At 37.4% G+C, this 21,248-nt stretch overlaps 1 protein-coding gene across 1 annotated transcript in view; it reads left to right on the top strand.

Moving 5' to 3' along the window:
• LOC107707740 (neurotensin receptor type 1-like) overlaps positions 1–20,940 on the top strand; it is a 33,656-nt gene extending 12,716 nt beyond the window's left edge. The window contains exons 2-4 of the mRNA XM_016511827.1: positions 6,303–6,504; positions 16,969–17,053; positions 20,691–20,940. Of these exons, the coding sequence (XP_016367313.1) occupies positions 6,303–6,504; positions 16,969–17,053; positions 20,691–20,940 (537 nt within the window). The remainder of the gene's footprint in view (positions 1–6,302; positions 6,505–16,968; positions 17,054–20,690) is intronic.
• Positions 20,941–21,248: the final 308 nt, after the last annotated feature.

The raw sequence follows: 21,248 nt of genomic DNA, 5'->3' as shown, positions 1-21,248 counted from the left end.
CTCCCCCAAGTCAGCCAGCAGTTAATGTGGCAAGCCCAAAGGACGTTAATGTGGCAAACCCAAAGGACGTTAATGTGGCAAGCCCACTAAGTGTTCATGTGGGCCCAGTGTAGGTTCCAGCCCCAGTGCCCGCTCCTCGTAAACGCCTTCCAGACCGCCCTCCAGTGCCTGCTCCTCATAAGCACCTTCCAGAGCGCCCTCAAGTGCCCGTTTCCCCACAGCTCGTCCCAGAGCTCGCTCCGGTGTCGGCTCCAGCCCCAGAGCTCGCTCTGGTGTCGGCTCCAGCCCCAGAGCTCGCTCCGGTGTTGTGTTTAAAAGTCTGAGTCCTTTTAGTTAGTGTTGTCCGGTATTGTTCATGTCTACTCCTAGTGCTATGTGTGATTCCCCGTGATTGAAATAAACTCCTTGGTTTGTACTCCTGGTTTCCTCTTCCGTGCTCCTCACAGTAGCAACCCGTGACACCACCATCATAATACAGGCAATACAATTTTCTAAATTAAACAGAGCACAGTGTTGCCCAATAATAAAACACCCTCAGGGTGACAATACTAAATAATGTAATACAAATTAACATAATACAGTATAAATAACATACAATATAAAAATAACATAAAACATCCCAGTGTTCATAACTGATCAAAAATAATAATAAATAAGAAGACAAACAACATTATTATTTATATAAAATGTAATCAGATTTGATGTCACATTGATCTTTAGAAACATCTTTTGCAATGCAGGCACATAATGGGAATAAGAAGGGAAGGGGAAAAACAAGAACAGATAACCATGGCACAAGAAAACAGAGAACAAAACACTCATAGAACAACTGACCAAGAACATAGTGTCACACCTCATGGACTTTGAATTTATTTTCCCACGTGTTCCCTGACTTAGTTTCTGTCTCCCCTTGATTGTGTCATTATGTTCAGGTGTGTCTTGTCAATTATCTTCATTTGCCAATGTATTTAAGTCCTAGTCTGATCCCTGTGTCTTGTTCCGGTATTGTGTATATGTCCTTTGGTTCTACGTGTCAACTACCTGCCTGTGTATTACCCTCTTTGCAGATTATCAAAAGACTATTTTGCCTTCATAATAGACTTAATAGACCTAATAGACTTTAACTCAGAAATACCCTATCTTCCTTCATCATCTGAATCTTCTTCCTGTCCTGTTACAGCTAAGGAGACCATTTTTGAACTGTCTGTCTGCCCTAAACTGTCTGTCTGTCCTGTTATGACCACGGAGGTTGTTCCCTTATCTGCTGCGCTCCCGGTGATGGGAGTTACTATTTGGTGTGTGTGGGCAGCACACACCATCCCAGAACCTGGACTGTTTTGAATTCCCACCCACCCCCCCTCTTCTGCCTCTTCCTATCACCACTGCTGTCTCAGCCTTGCCATCTTCTGCCCCTTTGCCGCTGCTTCCTGGCAGCCCCTCTGCTCACCCTCAGCTCACCATCTATGCGCTGGATTCGCTGCGGGTCTGCCAGTCTCCATCGGTGTCGTGGCTGGAAGATCCCTTGTCTCCGCATCCAGCCTCGGAGTCCCGGACTCCGCCTCGGCCTGTCGACCCAGCGGCTCCACCATGGCTCCTAGCTCCCTTCTCTCCGCTGTTTCTGTCTCCCCTTGATTGTGTCATTACGTTCAGGTGTGTCTTGTCAATTATCTTCATTTGCCAATGTATTTAAGTCCTAGTCTGATCCCTGTGTCTTGTTCGGTATTGTGTATATGTCCTATGGTTCTACGTGTGTCAACTACCTGCCTGGTGTATTACCCTCTTTGTGGATTATTAAAAGACTGTTTTGCCTTCATCTTTGTTGTGCACATTTACCTTCGACACAGTACCGTGACACATAGTAAACACCAGGGCTTTATATGGGCTTATAAGGAACACATGGGGAGACAATCAAGGATAACCAATCAACAACAAAAAACTACAGAGTGAACCAGCACAGGAAACAGGAAACCAAGAAATAAACTGAAAGTCCAAACACAACACAATAAAATATATAATATTATAATGTATACACTCTTAAAAATAAAGGTTCTTTATTGGCATCAATGGTTCATCAAAGAACCTTTACCATCCATGGAACCTTTTCATTCCACAAAAGGTTCTTTACAGTGGAAAAAGGTTCTTTAGATTATTCAAATTTTCTTCACACTATGAAAAAAATGGTTCTTTTAAGAACTGTTCACTGAAAGGTTCTTTGGGGAACCAAAACTAGTTCTTCTATGGCATCGCTGTGAAAACCCCCTTTTGAAACCTTTATTTTTAAGAGTGTACTATAAAAGTAAATGTATTGTCTTGAATATAATGGTAATGCTTATAATGGTAATGCTTTACAATTTGTTTAATTTTAGTTAAATAACTACTAACAATAAAAATATGTCTAAAGCATTTATTAATCTAAGTTAATGAAAATTCCAACGTTTACTAACAACAAGTAACAAGTACTAGCAGTGAACAGCTGTTTTTTTTATGAACTAACATTAACAAAGATTAATTACTACTGTAACATGTTTATTGTTCAGATGTAAATGTATTAATTAAATTAGTTGATTAGTAAATTAGTAGAAAGTTGACATACATGTACTACAGCAAGGGTGTCAAATTCATTTCCTGGAGGGCCGCAGCCCTGCAGAGTTTAGTTCCAACCCTGCTCCAACACACATACCATGTAGTTTTCAAATAAACCTAAATGATTAGACTAGCTGGATCAGATGTGTTTAATTAGGGTTATATCTAAATTGTGCAGGGGTGTGGCCCTCCAGGAACTGAGTTTGACACCCTTGTACTACAGTATTTTACAGTGCTGTAAAATCTGCTCTTTTAAAACAATCCCGGGCACAGTTTGTTGGCACTGGAGGCCATCCAACCCATATCACTGATTGTCGCAAGCTGGAACAACAGAGTGCCGTAGACTGAGTGGTGTCACTTCCTGTCAGGAGGGCAGGAGAGAAGAGCATGGAGACTGTATGCATGTCAGGAATGTTTGTAAACAGATGAAAATAGTGTTCTGTTACTCAGAAAAGGTCTAGGGAGCATAGCGTGCTAATGTTGAGGTAAACTGCTGAGATGCCATAAGCCTTTTAGCACAGAGGTAAAAAAATATGCTGTCAACCTGGGTTGTGCTGATGGAAATCATAGCAATACTCAGGTAGTTGACTGAGTAATGAAACCTATGACTGGGACAATTTGACTGAACTGCACCTCAACTCTCAATTTTTTAGATAAATGTAGTTTAATGCCATAACATCTGCTACCTTGTCTTCTGAGAACTGGCTTAGAAAGAACTAACCAAAATTAAAAATTCTACTTTTTTTGTCATATCTGTTCAATGCTTCCCTTATTTGCCACAATGTGTTTGAATTGTCCTCATTTTGGTGCTTTTCACATTCCATTAATAATGCAATCATTTGCAATTAATTTAATTAATTTAATTTGTGTTTCATGAAATTAATAAGTTTTTTTCTATTGATCTTCAGCCCTAATTATATTTTTATTTGTTATTATGAAGGAACATGAAGACAGAGCCATGATAATACTTGTACTGCAGCTTCAGTGTCCAGACTAAATAAAAACACAGTGAACATCTTCAGTCAAGGTTTGGCTAATCCATGTAGGACTGCAGGAACCTGAGCACAAGGCCCTCGACAAGCAGACACTTGAGTGGAATTTGATTTGCCACATGATTTGTTTGCTTATTCGAGTGTGCATGTGCACTGTTGACTAAGTGGGCATACCTGCTGGAAAGCTTTGATGGAGAAATGATATGGGAATGTCATTTTCCTGGACATTCTTAGACAGCCACAGTGCAGACCTTCCTCAGTCACCAATGAGGGAACATTCTACTAAAAATTAAACATGACTCACAAACACACATAATATTCTTCTCTGCTCATATATAAGTGCATTTGCACAATGCATAAATAAATCATGTATAAATATGTGGTCGGGGTTCTCCATTATACCAACACTATCATTCAAATCAATCTGAATTGTCTCAAAACACAATTGTCCATTTAATAAGGTGGCTGAACTCTTTTAAACTACCTCTGCGGTTCCCATGAAGATGGGCTCTTTGCAGGTTGAAGGCAAGTTAAAAAAAATTTAAAAATAAAAACGGTGCATGCAATCACACACAAAACACTACATCTGTGATGCCAGGGCAATCAAACAAGAATAAAAGCACAAAGTTTTGTGTTTGTCTTATTGCCATGACTGAATAATAGATTGACTTGTAGATTTTTGAAAGTTCCTTTACTTTTAAAAGTAAATTCTGCCATATTTATATACATTGGTGTATAGCTGGTCAGGCTTTTGCATTTCACACAACTAAGCATTTTGTATTTCACACTGAACCCAGCTAAAAAATTCCTAAAGAAATCACATTTGTATGGCAGACCAACCCTCTTAATTTTGCTTGTGTTTGTGTGTCTTCATAAACACAGAGATAATTCTTCCCTGCATTCTCATTTTTGTTCAGTGTGAGAACTGATTTAACAAACATAATTAGTGAGACAGCCTGCAGTTATGTAATGTGTGATTAATTATCCCATTAAGGTTCTTAAAACCATTAGAACATAAACTAACACAAAGTGTTAGAACATAAATTGAAAATGCTTACATAAAATGTGTTAAAAAATTATGAGGTCAGAATGCAGCATATAAATATTTAGCTTTTTGCTAAATAATTTGCAGAAAACAACATAATTAAAACTGTCAGGCACAATGACTGGCAGCTATAACACATTCACTGCTGTAAAACATCTGCACCAGGATTTACTTTATATTTAAATGATTTATATATGCATACTGAATTGTATGAATACTGAGAATTCCGACATACTACTCATTTCATATATTGCTTTTTTGTACTGCCAATTATATATTATACCTATATCATATGCTTTATACCTGCAAACCACTACACCATTCCTGAGATTAATTACACCAATATGCCACAATGCAAAGCCCACTTTGCAAGGAACTATCGCGATTAGAACCAGTCATGGTTAGGCAGATATGCACAAAAACAAAAAATACAATATGATATTCTGTTCCCATGTAACCCAACATCATGTTAGCACCCAAATCCTCTTACTGGTGAAATGTTAAGGCAATGACTTTTTAGAATTGCTTTTGAGTCCTGTTTGGTTTTAATTAGTAGCCCTGGCCCAACCTTGCAGTAACAAGCAAAAAAGAACACTTTCTTCTAGAACATGTTCAGTTCTAACGTTTCTGACCTTTCTCATTAAAGACTTTAAATATTCCCATCCTCTTTCCCTTCAGTAGGTTTTTAATGAGTTGAAAAAATACTCAAGTTTTTCCTGCAGATCCCTTTTATGTTTCTCAGTCTGGAAGGAACAGTCTGGGCTCTTTAACTCCAGTCATCTGCTGAACACCAGTTTAACATGACTGCCTAAACCAACACCATGTTCTTCTAAATTAGCGCTAAAGAGTATTTCAGTAGTCTTGGCAAAATCTCTGTTTTTCATGCAGTGCAGATGTCAGAACAAATGAGATTCATTTGCTTAGGCAACAGCAAATAAAAAGGAAATTAACAAAAGATCAGCTGGTGAAAAACGGAATGACGGATGAAGGAATGTGACCAGTTCAAGAAAACCCACATCTTGTAGCAATAATTGCTGTGTGCCCGTGTGTGTATGCATTCTGGGGTAGGTGAGTTTATCAAGAGGTGTCATTCTTATCCAGGTGGGAGAATGATAAAAATGATAATGGCTCCATGTATACACATAACTGATAACAAATCTAAGTAAAAAACATTATTATTTGACATACTCAGGAAATGCATGAAATTATAAAATATAGTCTATACATTGAATGCAATAAATAAACACAGTGTTGCTTTGGATAAATGTGTTTGTCAACAAATGTAAATGCATGAAATTATAAAATATAGTCTATACACTGAATGCAATAAATAAACACAGTGTTGCTTTGGATAAATGTGTTTGTCAACAAATGTAAATGCATGAAATTATAAAATATAGTCTATACACTGAATGCAATAAATAAACACAGTGTTGCTTTGGATAAATGTGTTTGTCAAGATAAATGTGCATGCATGTTAATGTTTTCATGCACACATAATTCATCAATTTAATTCAAATTTAGTCCAACTGACTTCCTGTCTTTTATCATACACACCCTTGCAGGTCCTGCCAACTGGAGATAACATTGTGGCAGTCAAAAAATAATAATAAATAAAAGTCAAAATCCTTTGCCTGCTTAATTCCCTCTTCCTTCTTTTTCCTTGTTCCCTTTTCCTCAAGGTGAATGCTTTCCTGTCCTTTGTGGTTCCTATGGCAGTGATCTCAGCATTAAATGGAGTTATAGCCAGTCAGCTGCTGCGCATGTTTCGGGAGTCTGCTCAGGACAATCGCATCTGTATCATCGGAGGCAACGCTACCATGCTCAGTGTTGCTGTTGAACCCAACCGTGCCCAATCAATGCGCCATGGAGTCATGGTGCTGCGTGAGTACCTTTATGTTTTCTCAAGTATACAGTATAAAAATATAAATTAATATAAAATGTATGCATACAATCAGTAGTATACTAGAGTAAAAAAAAATATATTAAATAAGAACACTTTTGTGATGGTGGATTTCCAACTGTGATATTATTTACCATTTTAAGTAGTCAACAAATTACATTATGCTACCATTAATAGTTTTATTCATTAAGGATACATTAAATTAATTATAAGCGACAGTAAAGACACATTTTTAATGTTACAAAAGATTTCTATTCCAAATAAATACTGTTCTTTTTAACTTTAATTCTTTAAAGATTTCTGAAAGATGCATTACATTTTCCTCAAAAATATAAAGCAGGACAACTGTTTTAATGATGATAATAGTAAGAAATGGTTTTTGAGCAGCAAATCAGCATATTGGAATTATTTCTGAAGTATCATGTGACACTGATGACTGGAGAAACGGCTGCTGAAAATTTAACTTTGCCATCACAGAAATAGATGACTTTTTAAAAAATATATTGTAAAAGAAAAGGTTTATTTCAAATCATAATAATATTTCAATGTTTTTACTGTATTTTGATAAAAAATAAATGCAGCCTTCTTGAGCATCTCCTTCTATCAAAAACATTTAAAAAATCTTACCGACCCCAAACGTTTGAACGGTAGTGTATATCTTAAATTTGTACAACAGCTTAAAATCTAATTGGCTGAGCATCATTCCAATACAGTCCAATGATTTTATTGCACAATGTGGCAGCAAAATATCCCACTATTACCATAGTCCTGTGAAAGCATGGACTAGTTAATGTTAAAGTTGGTGTTTAATGCAATATGTATTGCCCCAGGTGGCTCTTTGCCTCCACATAGTGCATTAAAATTATTTAATGCACACCTAGCTGTGCATTATCCTTGTTTTTGCCTTGTTTTTGCCCAGACAGACAGTCAGTCTCTGTATTAGTGGTTGGAATTTTGGTGGGAATACTTACTTTAACTTACTTGGAAGCCTCCACAAACTACCACAAAACATCCACGCCTGCAAGACAAACAATCTTGATGTTTACATGAGCTACAGCCTCAATTTACCCCTATTATAGAGGAGCTATCGAAAGCTTTAACAAACACTTGCCCTCCTATTCCATTCTGTAGGAGAATGTTTGTATGTGTGTGTGTGTCCTTATTATCATGATAAGTGTTGTGCAGTGTCCCACTGAGTGTATTGATCAATGAACAGAAAGCTAATAAGGAGCCTGGTTCTTAACCCAATACAAATCTCTCTATAGATGAATATAGCCATAAACTCTTGACAGTGAAACAGTGAAAAGCATTTCATTTATAAAATACAGGACAAGGCTGAGTCACATGTATGTTTATCACAAAATACACCTATTATAAAGCTCATATCAGCACAGGCTCTCTGTACTGCCTTACTTGCTTCCACGAACATCTCTATTTTATCTACCTACTTCTTTTCTTTCATTTTACTGGCAAATGAAAACTGAATATTGCATGTGTGCAATGAAAAACGATGTACTCCCCACAGCACTTTCTAAGATTTCATACCGTTGTTTGGATTTATAAAATGTTTTGTGCTGGTCTAACAAGTGAGAGACTTGATAGACGGGAGCTAAAAATATGTGCCATAGCTGTTCGGTTTAAACTTAATTTAAAAAGCCGTTTAATTCACTTTGGACTGTCACGTTTGCTACTGTGTTGGAGCATTGAGCGCGGAACGAAGAGACGAAGAGTACATCAATAAGGATATTTTAATTACTTCAAGGGAACCAGGAAAACACACGTAGCTGAGAAGGTTGACACATACAACTCAGAGGGCCTGGCCTCGCCACTCAGCCCGGCCTCCAAGGACGGACCCCTACTATCCCCCCCCCCCCAAAACAAAATCCTTGGGGAGAATAGACTTAAAATAGAATAGAGAATAGTCTTTAGAGGGCCTCCGTAGGCCTAACTCGGGAACTGTGGCCCTCCCTGGGCTTGACTTGGGGACTGGAGTCCTCCTTGGGCTGGACGTGGGAACTGAAGCCCTCCTTGGGCTGTACGTGGGAACTGGAGCACTCCTTGGGCCGGACATGGGGACTGGAGCCCTCCTTGGGCTACACTCGGGGACAGGAGCCCTCACTGGGCTAGACTCAAGGACAGGAGCCCTCACTGGGCTAGACTCGGGAACAGGAGCCCTCTGTGGGCTAAACTCGGGGACAGGAGCCCTCATTGGTCTAAACTCAGGGACTGGAGCCCTCTCTGGGCTAGACTCGGGGACTGAAGCCCTCACTGGGCTAGACTCGAGGACAGGAGCCCTCACTGGGCTAGACTCGGGGACAGGAGCCCTCACTGGGCTAGACTCAGGGATTGGGACCCTCTCTGGGCTAAACTCGGGGATTGGAGCCCTCTCTGGGCTAAACTCGGGGATTGGAGCCCTCTCTGGGCTAACTCGGGGACTGGAATCCTCTCTGGGCTAAACTCGGGGACTGGAATCCTCACTGGGCTAAACTCGGGGACTGGAGCCCTCTCTGGGCTAAACTTGGGAACAGGAGCCCTCTTTGGGCTGGATTCGGGGACTGGAGCCGACACTGGAGCAGGCTCTGGGGCTCGAGCCGACACTGGAGCGAGCTCTGGGGCTGGAGCCGACACTGGAGCGGGCTCTGGAGGGTGCTCTGGAGGAGCGGGCACTGGAGGGCGCTCTGGAGGAGCGGGCTCTGGAGGGCGCTCTGGAGGAGCGGGCACTGGAGGGCGCTCTGGAGGAGTGGAGCTGGCTAACACAGGGGGCTCAGGAGACGACGGAGAGCTGGACGGGACCAGCAGAGACGAAGGAGATGAGGGAGAGCTTTCTGGAGCGGATTCTGGGGTGAGGATAGGAGTCTTGAACTCTGGAGGTAGCGCCATGTCTAAGAGCGCTGAGTCAGCGGCAGCCGGCGGGCTTAACTGGGGAACGGCTGACGGACTTGACGGCGAGCTGGTTCTGGATCGGGCATGGACGCTCTCCAGACACCGGAGGATCCCTTCCCTCCAGCTCAGTCCAGTGGTGTCTGGGAGGTCCATAGGGCGATGGTAGTTGGCCTCGATCCAGAACAGTGAATTCAGCGTTGCGATATCCAACGCCGTACACACGGCGAGCCCGCAGAACTCCTGCGCATACTCCACAAATGGGAGATCTCTGCGGGCTAGGGCAACAAAACGTGCAGCGGTTTCCATAGCCACGGAGGGAAAACGGAAAAAAAAGACTTTCAAAAACCGAAAACAAAAACAGGGAGAAGGGGCGCCACTTACTTTTTGTTGAGTCCGGTATTCTGTCACGTTTGCTACTGTGTTGGAGCGCAGAGTGAGGAACGAGGAGACGAAGAGTACATCAATAAGGTGATTTTAATGACTTCAAGGGAACCAGGAAAACACACATAGCTGAGAAGGTTGACACATACAATACCACACGAAGAACTAAGAACCGGGAACACTTTAAATACACAAGACATGACGAGAAACACCTGGAACTAATGGAACATAATAGCATGAAGGGAAAACACAGCTGGAAACAAATGGGAAACAATCAGGGAGCAGGAACAGGAAAACCAAATAAGGGCATGGAAACACCTGGGGAGCAAAACACACACAAAACACGGAACAGAGTCTGACATGGACATAATAATAAACAGGAAGAACATGAATTTTTCCATTAGAGATGCAGTTGAGATATGTACTCTAGGGAAGACTCTAGAGCTAGTCTGTTTTGCCAGCTGCCTGCAGCGCCCATTAAAGGGTCAGTGTACCGGTCTAAGACTTTTGACTGTTCTCACACCAGCTTTCAGCACCATAGGGGAGACTATTACTACTATTATTTTTAAAACTTACTGTTCATTTAATTTACTGCATCATAAGAGAGAGTTTGATGCGAATTTGTACCAGAATCGCCTTAAGAGCACCAAGCGTAACCTGAATCATTTAGTAAACTGAGGGAATCACATGACACGAAATGCATTATTTCATGAAAAAAAAACAGTTATACGTAAAAGCATTTCGTACATCAGTACAAACAGTAATATAATATTAATGAAATAATAGGCCAGTTTTCAAAGTGCACTTTGTAATAATGTCAAATTAAAAGTTTTAAAGCGCATTCTAAATCATTGTTTTAATAATATTTTGTAGCACCATGCTTTAAGGAAGTTGACTAACATAGAACATACATGTACTAAAGAATGTATACTTGAATTTTAACTGTAGTGTGTTATTTAATATTACAATTAAATATAATATTTTTAAATATACTAAATTACAGCTTCATAATTACAAATATATTCAGAAATATGACATTCACATTTATTTATGTATAATTTAGTTTATCATAAATGCTTGTCAGTACATTCAGTCAGTACATATTTCAAAGATAATAGAAGAAATTCTGAAATATAAAGATAAGTTTTATCTACGTGGGTCAAAACAATAATTACATTATATAAATTAAAATTTTAATACATTTTCATTTAGATGCAATTAACAAATAAAATGCATTTAACTGTCCAAAACCATTAAATTCTGTTCATATTATTTTAAAGTGTATTATTCATAATAAGTACTCCATTAAAAAGTATGCTAAAATGTCTTTTTCACAAGGAGTTTGTGCACAAAGTTCTACTTAAACAGATTTTGTGCGTGGAATTCAAAAAATGGATTTCTGAACGTTCCAAAATGTCTCAAAAAGTTCAAAAAGTGGATTTCAAGTGAAAATTATAGTTCCTCCCCCCCAAAAAAAACAAGAACAAAAAAATAAATGCTTCTAATTTCTACATGTGTGATTATATCAGTTTTTAAATCCTGCCTGTGGTTAAAAGTATTAATGCATGTAAGCGTTTGTTTTCCCAACTGAAATGCATGTTCTCTCACACTTGACCTGACTTCAATCAATTAATTCCACATCCCATTATAGGTTGCTTACCTTCTCTTCTCACTGTTTCCGATAATGCAGTGTCTGATAGATCCAGCAGAGTTTGCTAAGAATCAAACAATCTGCCCCTAAACTCTTCATCTGTCAGCGTGACAGCGTGAGTGGGTGAGGTGATCCATAGTTGATGTAAGAGCCTGCAAATTGCTAACTGAAAGACTCTAATTAAGGCAAATCTGCAGAGGACACTTTCTTGTGCCCGGCAGGTTCGTACAGGGTCAGAGTGTGTTGGCTTTGCTTTTATCTATTCTTCTCAATTTATCTAATGTCGTCTCCACTCGCTTCTACTTCATCTGAATTTGAATTTATATGGAGTGCTGTTAAAGTTCAGAATCAGAATTACTCTCATTCTTAAACTGGATCCAAAGCAGGCACTTAGTGAGACATCTACAGAAGTTCATAGCAGTATATCTGCATCAAAACTCTGGTGATGTTCCGTATTCAAAGTTCTATAATGAAAGAGAACAAATCGTTTTCACATTTATAAATCTTCTACAATCAAAAGTATACTATATAAGTAACATTTCAGTTGGGAAACCGTCCTTCGGATGAGACGTTAAACAGAGGTCCTGACTCTCTGTGGTCATTAAAAATCCCAGGATGTCCTTCGAAAAAGAGTAGGGGTATAACCCCGGCATCCTGGCCAACTCCATACCTAAACTGAAAAACTACCTTACTAAATATTAATAAGCAGCAAAGTAATAGTTTATTGAAGCAAAATTATAGTTAATTGTTAGTTAATAGTGAGAATTGGTTGCTAGACTAAAGTGTGACCATTTTTTTTTGTAAATAAAATAAAATAAGATAAAAATAAAATAAAAATCATAAATGTTTATTTGGCACTTAAAATAAATAAGTTTACACTGAATTACTAAACTTGCTAAAGCTAAAAATGTAAATAAAAATAAATTAAAGCTACATAAATATATAAAAAACTGATAAAACTGACAAAAGCACATCAAAAATCAATAAAAAATAAAAAGCTAATTCAAAATACTAGTAAATACTAATATTATATAAATAAAACAAAAATAACAATGCTCAGTTAAATGTGGATAAAATGGGAGGAAAATTTCAAGAAATATTTAAACTAAATAATTATACATAATATTAACAGAATAAAGTTAAAGGAATGTGTATATAGAATTTTTAAGATTACAGACATATCTGCTGATAAAATATTTAAGCAATTATTTCTAGAAATTGCAACTTATGTTTTAACTTTGCATCTGTTGTGATGATCTGGACATTTTTCTTCAGTATGAATATTTATAATTAGTCTGCAACTACTTTGTTTCATTGTGTTGTATACATTTATAAATATCTGCCTAATTTATTAGCTACAAGTGTTACTTTTTTCTTTACCATGAAGTGTGTCCTATATAAAGTTGCCCTGCTTTCAACTCATTCTTTTTGATGTCAAGTTAACTTTAATGTTGTTAAGATATATATATATATATATATCGTATATATATATATATATATATATATATATATACAATTTTTTTTTTTTTACAAAACTTTGCAAGGAAATGCCACTATTTAAGGAATATCTCTTAGCGTATCTTCTTAGTGACTGCATTTAAGAAAAAAAAGGTCATTAAAGATGGTATCTGGCTGTATGACAGCATTTAGGATTGACAAAGCCAAACAGCTAGCAGAAAGATATAATGACTTATGAATTCACATTTGTAGAGAGAGTGAAAGAGAGAGGAAGATCTATTCTCATTGGTTTGCAATGTGATTAGGTGCTCATCTTGACCCTGTGCAAAAACTGTGACAGGAAGCGTCACTCTGACTGAGAACAGGAAGCAACATCTCTGGTCCTTTTCAGATGCTAATAATTGGTTCCCTCAAGATATTACACACCATTTTGTTGTTTCTCTCACAAATTTGCCTTACACAAGCTCCATAAATAATTAAAGTTGCATTTGGTTAATGAGTCTTATTCTGCTAAATGAGACTCAGCCAAAATTCTCAATAGCGCTGCCTAATTACCATATTCACAACCTAAAATAATAGAGCTAATTAGGTCTTATCAAAGACCTAAAAGATAGCACCAGGCAAGATTTTTGTCATTTGTGACTGCATTTATGTATCTTCTGATTTCAAACGAAATCAACACAGACTGGTACAAAAACATGAGATGGACAAGCTTATTTTTTGTTTCAGGCAGCTCCTGATACACATTGAAAATACAGCATTATTGTGTAGACAGCATGTGTTTGTAAGCTGTACACACCATTTATTTGTGTCGACAGCGCTGTCTGAGGCAGTTTTTGTTTTGCTGCTGTGTAAAGGGCATAATCCTCTTCTGTGTGATCTGTCACTGATATGTATTTATGTTTTTTTATAAATCCAAAGCTATTGAAAGGAGCGGGATCAGCCAGGCTATGAGAACAAATAAAGCCTGACTGCCTTTTGAAACACACACACATATATGTGACCCTGGACCACAAAACCTACATAAGGGTCAATTTGAGAATTTTTGAGATTTATACATCATCCGAAAGCTGAATAATTAAGCTTTCCATTGATGGATGGTTTGTTAGGATAGGGCACTATTTGGCCGAGATACAGCTATCTGAAAATCTGGAATCTGAGTGTGCAAAAAAATCAAAATACTGAGAAAATCGCCTTTAAAGTTGTCCAAATGAAGTTCTTAGCAATGCATATTACTAATCAAAAATTAAGTTTTGATATATTTACGGTAGGAAATTTACAAAATATCTTCATGGAACATGATCTTTACTTAATATCTTAATGATTTTTTGGCATAAAAGAAAATTGATCATTTTGACCCATACAATGTTTTTTTGGCTATTGCTAAAAATATACCCAAGCGACTTAAGACTGGTTTGTGGTCCAGGGTCACATATATCACACATGCATGTACTCAAATGCCTTTCATTTCAAAGTTAAACAGACAAATGTGTATTCATGATTGAATTTCTAGAATTTCATCCATGGCTGTGGGCCAACATCGTCCTGACACATTAACATTCATATACAGAGTGACTCACTCGTTTACTGCTCCATTAGTGATGAGATAAGGAGATAGACAGGTGGAATGAGGAGAAAATTAAATTCATCAAAGAAAACAAGATCATTTAGAGTGGTGGTGAAGGATTCGAATTAACCGCAGTGAAAGAGTTACAGCCAAATTGCCTAAAGCAGTCGGCCATTTTGCTGCAGTGTTCTAAAAAGATTTACAAAAATGTTACATAAGAATATGAACTTTTTTACTTTGATAATGTGAGTACTGAGGGCAGAGACTTGTGGCTCTCGTAATTATTTTACTGTTCTATATTTGTATGCGTTTCAATAAATGATCAAAAGAAAGGAAAAGCTTCCACTCTAATGTGATTGCTGGTGGTGGAAACCCCTGATAACTGAGACAGATTGCCATTTTCAAAAGAAACAAACTGAGGCCAATATTTATCGGTCTCCTGCTTCCTTCTCTTGGGCTTTATCTTTTAATTGCTTCTAGTCTCAAATAAAGAAATACAAATTCAGTTTGGGTAATCAGAAAAACCCTTGGCAAGATTTAATCATTCAAGAAAAGCAGAACAAAACTGAAGGACTGTTGCTCATATAATAAAGCATTTCTGCTGACATTTTAAAGGGTAGAGGAATCCCTCCATAAATCTCTCTCTTTCGTAGACAAACGCACACAATTATACACACACAGCCATTTAAATCTCCATCTGTGTGACAAATGGGTGACTAGTTTGATCCAGAAAGAAATTAAAAGCCTATGGTTTTAGCAGTTCTCTGTTTTGGCGCTGAGAAATAAACAAACAGGGAGCTGTATTGTTTGGCTGTAACGAATAGATTTGCTTGAGGTGAACTAGTGCTTGGTTGTAATGAAACTGATTTAAAATCAACTGCCAAGCTTATATTCATAGTTCCAGTAAATACTGTAACAAGAAATTATTAGCTATTTTGCTGCACAAAAGATCACATAACAGAATATTTAATTTTGCGGGAGGTAAAGGTATATGCTGCCACTGCTAACTTGCATTAACAATCAGTTTCAAAGTAGCTTCCCCAACACCAAAGAAATCAATGCTTAATTGTACCAAAGGGACAAATAAAACACAAGAAAGGTAAAAACTCTGTATATACTGTAAATAAATGAATAAATAAAATAAAACAATTAATTAATGTATTAACTGAGTTAGTTTGGGCAGGAGGAGGTTTGGGATGATAGTGTTAAAGGCCGAGCTGAAGTCCACGAACAGGATCCTCACATTTAGTCCCTGGTCTGTCTAGATGTTGCAGAACATAATGCAGTCCCATGTTTACTGCATCATCCACAGACCTGTTTGCTCTGTAGGCAAACTGAAGAGGATCCAGTAAAGGTCCAGTGATGTCCTTCAGGTGGGCCAGCACCAGTTTTTCAAAAGACTTCATGACCACAGACGTTTTACATATAATAATAAATGTATTAATATATAAAAATTCAAATATTAAACATTTTTGAAAATATTGCATTACATTGAAATATATTGTGTAAAAAAACAGGCTAAAAACCAATTTGCAGAAATTATCTATTTATTGGTATTAAATATATCGTTATAAAAAAATGTTGACTATAATGATATGCTGAATATATACTAAATGCTCCTTAACATATTTGAACAAACAAAATATTGAATATGAATTAATGTTTACTAGATCAGAGACAGTATTCTAGTACACGCTAACATTTAATAGCCTTTTTTTTTTTTTGTAATGAAACACCAATAAAAAGATCATTTTTGCCAAATGGTTTTTAACAACAAGACCAAGGAGGGCAATAATACCTGGAATATGTTAACATTCATATTCATATCGATGGATGGCACAGATCCGTTCCAGGCATACATGATTTGTAATTTTAGGTTATTTAGGCATTAGGTTTTATTCATGAAACACAAGCAAAATAAATTGCTATGTAAAGCCATCTGTGTTTAAATTATGATATTCAACTGTCTGACAATGTGACAATTTGAATACAAATGGTTGTACATCCAGTTTACACAGAAATTCATTCTACTTCATGGATAAGGCTTATAACGTTGAAGCTAACCAAAAACAAATTGATATGGACATAAAGTGTGAGGAAACAGAATCAGGAAGCAAATGTGTGTTGTCACTATATGAGAGATCAATAGGTTTGTGCCTCTAGACAAGAGCCTCATACAAAGATACAACATAGATTAGTGAGTCAATCCCTGCTTGACTCGGATCAGACCTGGAGGGGCGGATAAATTGAAATGGGATCAGTAAAGAATGAGACAGATCAGAGAAAAATAAATGGCTCATGTAAAATTGGCAGATACGAATCCATTTCTGTCAGGAAATAAATTATGAGTCATCTGTTTCTACCAAATGTGACTATTACATGCTGAAACCACTAGCAGGGCTCTTGAAAACTGTTCATTTACATAGATTATTGCACAAAGGTGGAAATGCTGCTTATTATGACTATGTTTTACCTATTTTTTCTATTTTAATTTATTCTCCACAGGTGCCGTGGTCATTGCTTTCGTGGTGTGCTGGCTGCCATATCATGCTCGAAGACTAATGTACTGCTATGCCACTGAATGGACACCGTAAGTTTTATTTAGACATAATGACTTATGTCATTTAAAATTTCAAAGACAATCACAACACAATACAATAAAATTGTAAAGCATTCTCTCAAATCTTCGATTTGCATTCTCTTACTGGACAACATGCACAAATGCTGAGCTTATAAATGCACAAGTGTAACTGCAATTCCCGTCCAATATCAAATTCATCTGTTTTTAGAGACAAAGTTGCTGAAGTCCAAGAGCTTCTTATTAATAACATATAAAGCAGCTTATAAATAACTAAAAACGAAACTAAAATTAAATCATCTTTGAGAGCAAGGGTGCCGCCTGGTGTTTCGGGGGCCCTACGCAGCTTGCGCATAGGGAGGATCGGCTCTGAATACGAGCCTCCTAATGTCAGTCTACCACAGTCTAAAAAATGCTGGGTTGCTTCAACCCAACTTTGGGTCAAATATGGACTAACCCAGCTGTTGGGTTAAATTTTTTAATTAAATTTTTAACCCAAAAGTTGGGTTAGTCCATATTTGACCCAAAATTGGGTTGAAATAACCCAGCATTTTTTAGAGTGCAGTTTCTTTTTATTTATTTAAGGTCTTTTCATTTATAAGAAAAGTATGAGAGGAGACTCAGGACATGTGAGTCTTGCAATCATACATTTCAATATGACAAACTAAACTGCTATAGAATCACTCTGGTTGCTGTATAATATTCTCAATCTCATATACAGCCAGCCAGCCACTGAATTCATTCATTAAAATCGCAGCAAAGGGAGAGATCTCTCTGTCAGATTTATGATACTACCCCGTCTAAATGCTGTTTTTTCACATGCAGGGCTCATCATCAGTGTTGCCTTAGGGAAATCAAAAGCTTCACCCTGATGACCAACTAATTATTATATTTAAAGATACATTGCATATGAATTATTATACTCATTGTTTATACTTTCAAGATCTTCAAGCTGAAAGAATAGTCTTCAGATTTTAAATACTTTCAAGAAGTGTCTCGTGAAGACTGAAATTATGATAAAAGCATATTATATTTTAAATAAAATACAAGTGTAAGATGCATATATGGAGAGCTAAAGGGCAGACATCAGTCTCATAAGTCATCAGAGCCAAACTCATTTTGCTGATGATTTAGTCCATTTGTCTCCTAAGCCGATGGCTGTCTGATGTGTTTTTTTTTTTCTTTCCTCTGCTGGGGTTCAGAAATATAGGTAGTGCTTTTTATTAGCAGATGAATGGGCAGATATTAATGTCATTAAGGTCAGGCATTGTTGCTGGCTTAGATGGCATGGCCACAGACTGGTTATAAAATGCCTGATGTATGTTGCACATACAAATTGTAAGAGCTTTTTGGAAAATTTAATTTAATTGGCTGGCGTACTGATTTTTATTAGCCCCAAGGGAAAGTTGACAGTTTTGTTTACAAGGTCCCAGGCTGCTACATTGAACACTATCAATGAAGAACTAGTTTGTTTTAAGGACTCTGTGCTGATAGAGATTCCTAGTGGTTCTGTCTTTGGTGGATATACTACATATCATAATCCTGATGTGATCAAATATCACAGGGATAATGGATTATGAATATGACGTCTGCCCAATGTAGTCAAAACCCAATTTCCTTTTTTTGTGTGCGATGACGAGACATGAACCCAAGTTCATGAGATTGCACTGAGGCAGGTCAAACGCAACCTTCATTTGAAGCATTTCACGTTAATATTACTCTCACACACACACACACACACACACACACTCAAATCACTATGGAAAATCTTTTTCTCTCTCTCAGCTGCTCCTGGAAAAATTGTTCTCTCTTTCAGCAAAACAACACATTCAAAATAATTACATGCAGCACATCAAAGTCATCACAAACAAGCAGATTTCAGTTTACATGGGTATATACATAACATTTTATATGTATGTACTACAAAAATTTTGGGTTAAAATTAAGTTTTTTTTACGTTTTAGAAAGTCACTTATGCTCACAAAGGATGATTTTATTTTATCAAAATAAAATAAAAAAGTAATATTGTGAAATATTTTTACATTCTAAAAATGATTGTTGGAAAAACAGCATGTATTTGAAATAGAAATATTTTCTCAAATTGTAAATGTATTTACTGTAACTTTTCATCAATGTTATGCACCCTTGCTGAATAAAAGTATTAATTTATTTAGTGTATATAGTATATAATATATATGGATATCTGAATGTTGTAGGGGAAACTGTGGCAGAGAGAAGGAAAAAAAGCATGTTTTAGGGGAAAGATAAAATACATAAGAACTAACCATGAGTCATCTACAGCCATTAGCAGAAAGTGCTTCCGGTTTAATAAAAGCTTTTTATCTGCAATATGTAGTGCAATAATGGAGAGAGAAGTAAAGCTGAACACTTTGTTTTCTTTGAGAGCTGAGCAGCAAACTGACCCTACAAATAATTTGAAATTACTCATGCACACCATATAGAATTATGTGTCTGTGTGTTACTTTATGTAAAGGGAAAAAGGATTGGTTGAATGAAGATCATCGTCATCGGGCCCTATTTTAACGATCTAAGTGCAAGGTCCGAATCCACTTTTGCAAGTTTAAGGACGGGAAAAACGGTTGGCGGCGCATGGTCTAAAATGGTTTTCCCTATTCTCTTAATGAGTAATGGGTGTGTTTTGGGCATAACGTGCAATAAACCAATCAGAGTCTCATCTCCCATTCCCTTTAAGAGCCAGTTGCGCTCGCGCCATGGCGAATTGGCTATTTACATGGCAGAATTTGCAAGCGCAAAGACAGAACGCGTCTCCAGAGAGGAAATGGATCTGCTCGTGCGCCAGTAAATAGGTAGCCTAATTCTGATACATGCAATGACTATCCATTTTGACATGTATGCATTTTTATATATATGTAGCCTACACAATAATAATCTTTTACATTGTAATCCTTTCATTTAGAATATTTGGATTGTGTGCTGCTGCGCATCCCTGTGTGTGTAATAAGCAGAGTGTACGCGCGTTGTGCCCCCGCCTATACTAACGCGCTCTTTAAATAACAAAAAAAAAATTCTTTAGACCAGGTTTTAGTTGGTCAATGGCGCAGTCTATTTCAATTGCCTCAAAATAGCAACGCGCCAGCAATGCACCTGAACACACCTCGTTTTCAGACTAGCATGCCCATGAATGCACAAATGGGCGCAAATGCATTTGCTATTTAAACAGCACGGCGCAGGACGTGAAAATGATAACTGCGTCAGGCTGAAACTAGCAAAAAACACTTGTGTTGCGCCTGGCGCCGCATTGCGCCGGATGTATGATAGAGCCCATCATGTTTGATTATACCCACAGAAGGTGACATAAAAAAGACCCTATTTTTATCAGCAGTTAAACTACATTTACTCACCTTCATAATGGCAACTCTTTTCTGTGTAGTTGCTATAAATGGGAACTGAAGCTTTAAGACTTAAAAAAAAAAAAAGAGAGAAATTGTAACATAATTTAAATTTTTGGGGTTAACCATTACCTTTACATTGCTATACAATAATATATTGATTTGGTAACACATTTTATTCACACAATTCTGATTATGGTTCCGATTAAAACAGCTACCAGTAAAAATATTTTATATGCATGCTGCACCAACAAACTGTATTTTTTTCTCTTCCACAGAGCTCTCTTCGATTTCTACCACTACTTCTACATGGTCACCAATGTGCTCTTTTATGTCAGCTCGGCCATCAACCCCATCCTCTACAACCTCGTCTCGGCCAATTACCGGCAAATGTTTTTTTCCACGCTTCGCTGCCTAATCCTGCCATGCCGCCATAAGAAACAGAAGCGCGTTCTCACCAGACACTCTATCAGCATCTGCAGCAACCAGACCTTCTCCACCAATGTCATCAAAGAAACCATTTACTGAATGCTGTCAAGATTCAGCCATTCCATTCCTCTATTTCACTCAGCCAAGGAGAGACTGCTGAAGCGAAGAATGTTTTCATATTGAGTTATTATTACAAGAATTCATAATATCCATGCTACTGAATCACCATATGGCGCTTTTAAACAGTGCAGAACTGGCACCAGAGACACATACATTGTTTATAGGAGGAAATGTAGCACAAAATACACACAAAAAACAAAGAACAATGTGCCGAAACAGTGTAAATACAAAAAAGCTATTGTGTATCCAGATGTTCATTGTTTCTCATTCAAAGTATAAAATGTATA

Source organism: Sinocyclocheilus rhinocerous, unplaced genomic scaffold, assembly GCF_001515625.1.
Source record: "Sinocyclocheilus rhinocerous isolate Xijiao unplaced genomic scaffold, SAMN03320098_v1.1 scaffold565, whole genome shotgun sequence".
NCBI lineage: Eukaryota > Metazoa > Chordata > Actinopteri > Cypriniformes > Cyprinidae > Sinocyclocheilus > Sinocyclocheilus rhinocerous.
Note: the sequence above shows the minus strand (reverse complement) of the source record. Positions and strands in the feature narration are given on the sequence as shown.